Below are 7486 nucleotides of genomic sequence, written 5' to 3'. Positions count from 1 at the left end.
TCCGGTTAGTTTTGGAACCATCTCTAGTTAGTTAATCAAACCGAATCATTTAAGGCTAAAAAAAAATTTCTTTTAACTATTCAACTCACACAAGACACTAGGATTACTCGAGAAAAATAAGAAACCAGTTCGAACCAGAGATCCAAACAGAATAGAACCACTTTTGTGGTTCGGAATGGTTGGATTCGGTTTTGAACCGAACTGAACCGCATCATGAGCAACCCTAGATCTGATGTAGTTTATTATTATTATTATTTATTCTTCAAAATCAAAGGTTCCAAGACTCTAGAAACAAACTCTAAGGAGTTTGGTCTAATGATTAATGTGCATCTAAATTTATACAAAGATCTGGATTCAAATTCTCTTGGGATCACCAGGGCGCCTTTGACATAATTACTAGTCGGGCGAAACTCGAACACCCAGATTAGTGTCAAAAAAAAAAAAAAACTTCAGAGCCGAGGGGCTTTTACCTGAGCAATTCTCTCTCCACTGCTTAGGCGTCCCTGACCGCTCTCTCTCTCTCTCTCTCTCTCTCTCTCTCTCTGCTCCTGTTCGTCCCTTTTTCTCGATCGTCAGCCCCCGATCTTCGATTAATCCGTGCCGGGTAATTCTGGGTACCTTCACTTTGCTGCATTTTTTTTTTCCTGAATTCTGGCTATGATTTTGTTTGGATATGAGGGAAACGGAAGTAAACGGCGGGATAAGCTTTGCTTCTGTAGTCCATGTGTTTCTTAGCTGCCTATTGATTGCTTTTTGCCTTGTTGAGGTATTATTCAGGCTGTGATGCTTAAAGCTCTGATCTTTGTATTCGGTTGGTTTATGCTCTTTTGAGCCGGATCTTATGCAACTAGTTATTGCCAGGTGTGGTGATCAAATTATCAGATGGGAGGAAGAACAAATGTATCTTTGTCCATCCCCCCCCCCCCCCCCCCCCCCCCCCCTCCCCCCCCCAAATTCCTCAGTTGTTGGATTTAATGATTGGAAAACTGGTGTCGGGATAGTGGTAATGGTGGGGCATGGGGCTTCTGGGCTACTTGTGGAGCGGTTCAATTTGATATTGGAGAATAAGAGGGAGGATAAACTTTAAAACGACATATATAATTTTAGAAGAGAAGTTAAAAGATACTTGTTGGGCTGGCTGTGGATATTAATTTGTGAAGATTGCAGTAATAAGCGATAATGGACAAGATTTCTTGCTCTGTACCTGTATTTCGGGTGTCTGGAAGTAGAATATTGCACAATTCTTCAAATCAAGATGTTAGGTTTTTGTTAATTTCAGTTCTAACAGAGGAATTAGAAAGACAAAAAAATCTATATACATATATATATATATATAGCAGCTATATGGTGATGCCAGCAAAACACTAGATGGTCTTGCTTTTCCTATATATATAAATTCAACAACACAGTCGGTACTTTTTTTTACATTTTCTCATATACTTTTCTCAATTACTTTTATTTTCTATCTCCTTAAGTCAAACTAAATCAAATTGGATCAAAATTAATTTCGTTACCAAACGCAAACGCAATGTAAGACGCTCTTGCTTTTCCTTGATATATATATATATGTGTGTGTGTGTGTGTTCAAGTAACATTTATTTTGGTCATAGTCTTATCATCGTAATCACTCTGATTTATTCAAGTGCCTTGTCATCAAACAATTTGCTGTGACCAGGGGCCAAACTAGTCTTAATACCACCTGTGTTCCTTCTTCTAGTTTTAGCTAGTTACTTGTTTCAGCATTATTTAGTTTCAGACCTTAAAAAAAAAAAGTTACTCCAAAGCATCCAAGGGGCAGAAAGATAAATGATGAAAATGGAAGAGAGATTTTTTTTCTTATAAAAAAAAACTTAAACCTAAACCTAGTGGATCAAAACTGTACTTTTTGCATTTACCCGAAAAGAAAGAAAAGGAAAAAAAAAATCACCCTGTACCTTTGGCTGGTAATTATATATATTCTCGGTATTCTTGTACAGAAGGTTGAGCCATTGAATTAATACGGAGAAGCAATTGATTAGTACATGAAACCTTTCGCTTCTTATTTCAATTTTCTTCAAAAATTACTAGAACAAGATGATTGGGAATTAATGGATGATAATCTCTCACTCCCAAGTAAGAGATTTAAAAAAGGAAATTATACACTGTCGGAACAATTAAGAATACAGAATAGGAAATTAAAACGCATAAATACTTATTTTAAGAGATTTCTTCTTATTCTAAACAGGCAACAAATCCTTACCCTTATCGAAGAAATTTCCTTATATATATACATACATACATATACATATATATATATATATGCATGTATCGAGAGATTCCTTATATAATATATATCCGATTAATTGAATGCAATTAGACATGATACTTACATATACATGCATATGTATGTAGGCTGAAACCCTATTGGATCTGATCAGCTGGTACCACAATCCGCATTCTGATCGCAAACCATTAGGCGATGGTCAGGGAAGGAGCTAATGATCTAATGAGTGAACTGCCCAATTATCTCATCGACCACATCTTCTCGTTCGTGCCCACGAACGATGTTGTGAAAGCCAGCATCTGGTCGAGGTCATGGCGCCACAGGTGGTGGACCCACGTCGAGAACCTTGAGATCCTTGATCTCCATGTAGCCAAGGAGGCCGATTATATCGTTCTCATTAGTTTCTGCAACTTCATGATGCGGTTGGATGAGCAGCGCCCTTGGGGTAAGACCTTGCAGAGATTCTCTCTCAATCTCCCAACCCACTTCTTCCACCGATGGGTTGACAAGTGGATCAGCTTTGCTATCAGAAATAAGGTCAAGCATCTGTGCCTGAATCTGATGCAAACTTGCATGTTGCCCGATTTCATGTGCAATCACTTTGAACTAGAGGGCCTTCACATTGCACATTCCTCCTTCTCATACAAGTGCCCAGGCTTCGACTGGCCTTGTCTCGAGAAATTATCGCTCACTGATGTGTTGTTGAGCAAGGACACACTCTCTAAAATTTTCTTAGGGAGCCCCGTACTTCAGCTCCTGAAATTGGAACGCTGTACCGGTCTGAACAGGATCGAAATAGAAGAGTCTCAGGGGCTGAGGGAGCTTGTGATAGATTCACACCGGGGCGATGCTCATCTCGAAATCATTGCTCCGAGCTTACTCATACTCCGTCTGCGAGGGCACTATGGGGCGTTAAAGCTGACCAAAGTGTCTTCCGTGGTCGAAGCTGAGCTTGATTTCTACCTCCCGGAGGATTGCTTCTTATCCAATGTATTCAAGGACGTTCTCAACAAGCTGCAGCATGTTTCAACCTTACACATCTGTGGTTGGTGTAATGAGGTAATTAATTTGTTACGTGTTTTTTTTTTCTCTCTCTATATATAGATTTTCATCGGATTGATCGCATGTGCAAATATATCGCGACTTAGATAATTTTTTGGCTCAAAAATTTTGTTGAATCAGCAGATGGTGTCGCGAGCAGGATACAATTGTCCGGAGTTAAGTAAATGTAAGCACTTAATTATAGACTCCGGGATTGACCAGTTAGATCTTTACGGGGTCACTTCCTTGCTAGCTAGGTCACCTCATCTCGACAAGTTGGAACTTAGAAATCTCCAGGTTGATCATTGTGATCGTAAGGTAATTTCCTCTCCTTACTAAGATTTTCACATTCCCTGCATCAACCAAATTAATTCATTTACTCGTCTTCAGCTTGATCTGTAGTGTTCCTCCTTACAGTGATCTGCTTATTCTCAATCCACTGTTTAATTTAATCCACTTTCGATCTGCTACTTATTAAATCACTATGTGCCCTCTTCCGTCTGCAGTTTAGTCATGGTAAGAGGAAATGGAACGACGCATTCAGTGATGGTGACATGCTCTGTAGATCCCGGAAGTACATATTCAAGAGCCTTGTCAAGTACCTGAAGAAACATGTGAAGACCTTGGTTATCAGGTGGTCGGATGCTGCGACAGGGCAACCAATGACAAGAGCTTTCGATTTGGGGGATGGGGGAAAGGAAATGGTCCAATCACTGGCTCAGCAAATCTCAAGCTATCCAGGAGTTTGTCCCTAATACTTGAGAATGTAGTTTAGCCCAAATCAATATTCTCCTTTTCTGATTATTTGAGATGTCTTAATAGAAAATGTGCTGTAGTGGAGATTGCTGATAGTGAATAGTTGCTTCTTGTCATTGTTTCCATGTAAACTGGAAGATCGCGCAATTCGATAGAATTGTTTGGTCTAATGTTTAATATATTATATATAAGGCTTAAAAAGCGACCCAGATATTGTCAAATCGATCCTTGGTAAAAGCTAATACAGTATATGGCTAGGGAGTCCATGTGTTGATGTCTCCAGAGGATGCTCTGGTACAATATTAGTATTGCAATGTCGATGTGATTTGTGGTAAATTAGTTGTGATCAGTAAGTGATCCCATGGACTCCCACCGCTCGACTTTGGCTGGCAGATGTGGAGGAGTTTATACCCCTTCATTCGAGTTGGCACGCATGTTGAGAGAGGTTCAAGACGACAAGACTAGCACCGAGTATCAGCGATTGGCATGGGATGCCCTCCGCAGGAGTATAAACGGTCTCGTCAACAAAGTGACAGCAACTAATATCAAGAATATCATCCAGGAGCTTTTCGGTGAGAATCTAATCCGCGGGAGGGGTCTCTTCTGCCGGTCTTGTATCAAATCTCAGATGGCATCTCTGGGATTCACCGGTGAATTTGCTGCGCTTGTTGCTGTTGTAAACACCGAGTTTCCTGAGGTGGGTGCGCTTCTGTTGAAAAGGATTGTTCTGCAGCTCAAAAGAGCATATAAGTGGAATGACAAGCCTCGATTGCTCGCTGCCGTGAAGTTCATAGCCCTCTGGTAAATCAACGAGTGGCTCTTGAGATCATTGCATTGGAGCTGTCAACAGTTCTGCTCGAGAATCCGACCGACCACAATGTAGAAGTAGCAGTTGCATTCATGACAGAATATAGAGGGACACTTCAAGATGCCCCCAGAGGCGTTGATTGTGTATTTGAATGATTTCGCGGAATCCTACATGAAGGCGAAATAGACAAGAGACTACAGTTTTCAATCGAAGGCCCGTTTGCAATATGGCCAAGTTTCAGGGGTACCAGGCTGTTCGTCCAGAGTTGGATCTTGTGGAGATAGGAGACCAGTAGACACATGAGATATCACTAGAGGATCCGATTGATCCCGAGATTTCTCTTGATATTTTCAAGCCCAATCCTCACTTCCTGGAAAACGAGAAACGCTATGAGGAAATAAAGAAAAGCATACTGGGCGAGGAGTCTGAGGAGGAAGATGGATCCAATGCACGGTCAGTTGATGAGGAATCTAATGAAGAGCAGATGAAAATTAACGATGACACAGGAACAAATCTAGTAAATCTCCGAAGTACGATCTATCTCATTATTATGTCAAGTCGGGATTTCAAGGAAGCCGGGCATAAGCTGCTGAAAATCAAGCTAGAGCCAGGGCAAGAGAAGGAGCCGTGTGCGATGCTTTAGAGTGCTGCAGTCAAGAGAAGACTTACCTCCGCTACTACAGTCTACTTGGGAAGCGTTTCTGCATGATCAACAGAGTCTATCTAGAAGAATTTCGAGTACTTCATCCAGCAATATCTTACGGTCCATTGTCTCGAGACCAATAAGTTGATGAACGTGGCAAAATTCTTTGCCCATTTACTCGGAACTGATGCTTTACCATGGCATGTATTTGCCTACATACGATTGACTGAGGACACCACTTCCTCCTCGCGTATATTCATCAAAAATATCTTCCCGGAACTATCGGAGCATCTGGGGATCCGCTTGCTTAGCAAACGCCTGAATGATCCAACTATGCAGGACATGTTCGAGTCTATTTTCCCAAAGGACAGCCCCGAGAACACGGAAGTCAGCATCAGATTCTTCACCTACATCAGTCTTGAGAGCGTCCCCAAGAACCTAAGGGAGTACCAGTGGCAGCAGCGCAACAAGCGGAAGAGAGGAGATTAGAACCAATTCTAAGGTTTATCTTTTGGTGAAAGGTTTTCTGTGTATACTCTTTGTGCACAAAGCCACTATTTCCTTACAAAATGTAGTTTAAGCTCAAAATTACATGAACTTTTCTGTTGTGTGATAATAAAGTTTTATTTAGTTAATTAATCGGTGTTTCTATTCGAGAGGGGGCATATCCACCTTTTATTTTTTTTGGATAGAAACGATTGTCATGGATCTAAAAGCCAATGTTACAAGTATTGACAGATTAAACTTACAACGATTGTCGTTGTGAGATATCCTCGTGAGATATCCGAAACATAACAAGACAAAAAAAAGAAGAAGGTATATGTAAGGGCAAAACTCTTAAAGGTCAATGTCCTGCATAAAGTAATGTTTTGTTCACTTTCAATAAAACCAGTTATGACAAAATGACTTACCTTGTCCCGATATATTACCACTTAATGAGAGGAATAACAAGAAAAAGAAAAATTCCCATAGCAAAATAATCTATCCGGATCTCCTCAGTCAGGAGCTTGTTAAGATCATCGACGGTTTCACGAAATTAAGACCTAAATCGACCTGCAAAACCTTCTGCATCCAATGAGGTCCATATGACCTCTCTCTATCTTGGCCCACCAGCATTTCATTGAGCAAGATAATGTTCAACTACTCAGTTGGCAATGAGCATGCATTACCTATAGGTTCAGGTGCATAAAGAAAGTACCTTATAGATGCTTCCCATATACCATAATATTGCACCATGCGAATGCCATGTCCCCCGGCTTTATCCCATTCAAGGTCTGCTTTTGTCTTTAGGAGTTTCCACATACAATCTCCAATCGACAAAGCAATGGAAAGACAAGATCCTGCAAAGCAACCATGACATCCATAACTTAAATTAGTTATTGAGTGCACAGAACACAAAGTATCGATCTATAAAGGGCAGCAGAAACATCACATGAAGCGCAATATTTTGAGTATAAAGAGCAGTCTTGCATTCGCTAATAAGAGAGAACAGAGAAGGGACACAAGCAGAGCAACTATTCAGCAAAAGCTACAAAAAGAAAAATATCATAAACCTCAAGCAAGGGAAATTCTACATCAAATGTTTGTCCAAACATGAGCTTTTACAAGATCATCACAAATTTCAAGATGGAGGAGAGCACATGTCCCAAAAAAAAAAAAGATGTTATTATCACTTCCAGATCCTCGTAGTGATATTTTTGAAGCAGCTACAGAAATTATCAACTTTTGCAAAGAAATAACTTAACAGCAACAAATCACTCTGCCAGGGGGAAAGGGGAAAGGAAATCACATAAAAAACTGATGCCTGCCAATAAAGGAAAGGGAATAAAAACTCCACAGTATTCCATGCTTGCATAATGAACTGACTGTATTAGATGTTCATGAGAGCCCTCCACAACTACCTTTATCGTCCCAGCAGATCTGGACAAAGAACCGTTGCAGCCATACCATTGAAGTAGTCAACATAATAAATCTT

General features: G+C 40.4%; 1 protein-coding gene and 1 pseudogene across 3 annotated transcripts; both read left to right on the top strand.

Moving 5' to 3' along the window:
* Positions 1 to 460: 460 nt before the first annotated feature.
* Positions 461 to 4273, top strand: LOC116189815 (putative F-box/LRR-repeat protein At3g18150). Of its 3 annotated transcripts, none has more exons than XM_031519556.1 (4): positions 461 to 604; positions 2392 to 3322; positions 3449 to 3622; positions 3811 to 4273. In XM_031519556.1, exons 2-4 carry the CDS (start codon positions 2459 to 2461, stop codon positions 4057 to 4059), a joined length of 1287 nt encoding a protein of 428 aa, XP_031375416.1. In that variant the 5' UTR covers positions 461 to 604; positions 2392 to 2458; the 3' UTR covers positions 4060 to 4273. The 3 variants fall into 3 exon arrangements, with proteins under 3 accessions (XP_031375416.1, XP_031375414.1, XP_031375415.1); XM_031519554.1 differs by having other exon boundaries at positions 3446 to 3622; XM_031519555.1 differs by lacking the exon at positions 461 to 604 and adding an exon at positions 666 to 900 and having other exon boundaries at positions 3446 to 3622.
* A 128-nt stretch (positions 4274 to 4401) lies between these two features.
* Positions 4402 to 6167, top strand: LOC116189814 (annotated as a pseudogene).
* Positions 6168 to 7486: the final 1319 nt, after the last annotated feature.

The sequence above is a fragment of the Punica granatum genome, unplaced genomic scaffold, assembly GCF_007655135.1.
Source record: "Punica granatum isolate Tunisia-2019 unplaced genomic scaffold, ASM765513v2 Contig00022, whole genome shotgun sequence".
Lineage (NCBI taxonomy): Eukaryota > Viridiplantae > Streptophyta > Magnoliopsida > Myrtales > Lythraceae > Punica > Punica granatum.
Note: the sequence above shows the minus strand (reverse complement) of the source record. Positions and strands in the feature narration are given on the sequence as shown.

Excerpts from the sequence above, each read along its gene's own strand:
- LOC116189815 (XM_031519554.1), top strand. The coding sequence starts at position 2,459 with ATGGTCAGGGAAGGAGCTAATGATCTAATGAGTGAACTGCCCAATTAT. Across the intron at positions 3,323-3,445 it reads TCTGTGGTTGGTGTAATGAG|CAGATGGTGTCGCGAGCAGG; the intron begins GTAATTAATTTG and ends TTGTTGAATCAG. Across the intron at positions 3,623-3,810 it reads TTGATCATTGTGATCGTAAG|TTTAGTCATGGTAAGAGGAA; the intron begins GTAATTTCCTCT and ends TTCCGTCTGCAG.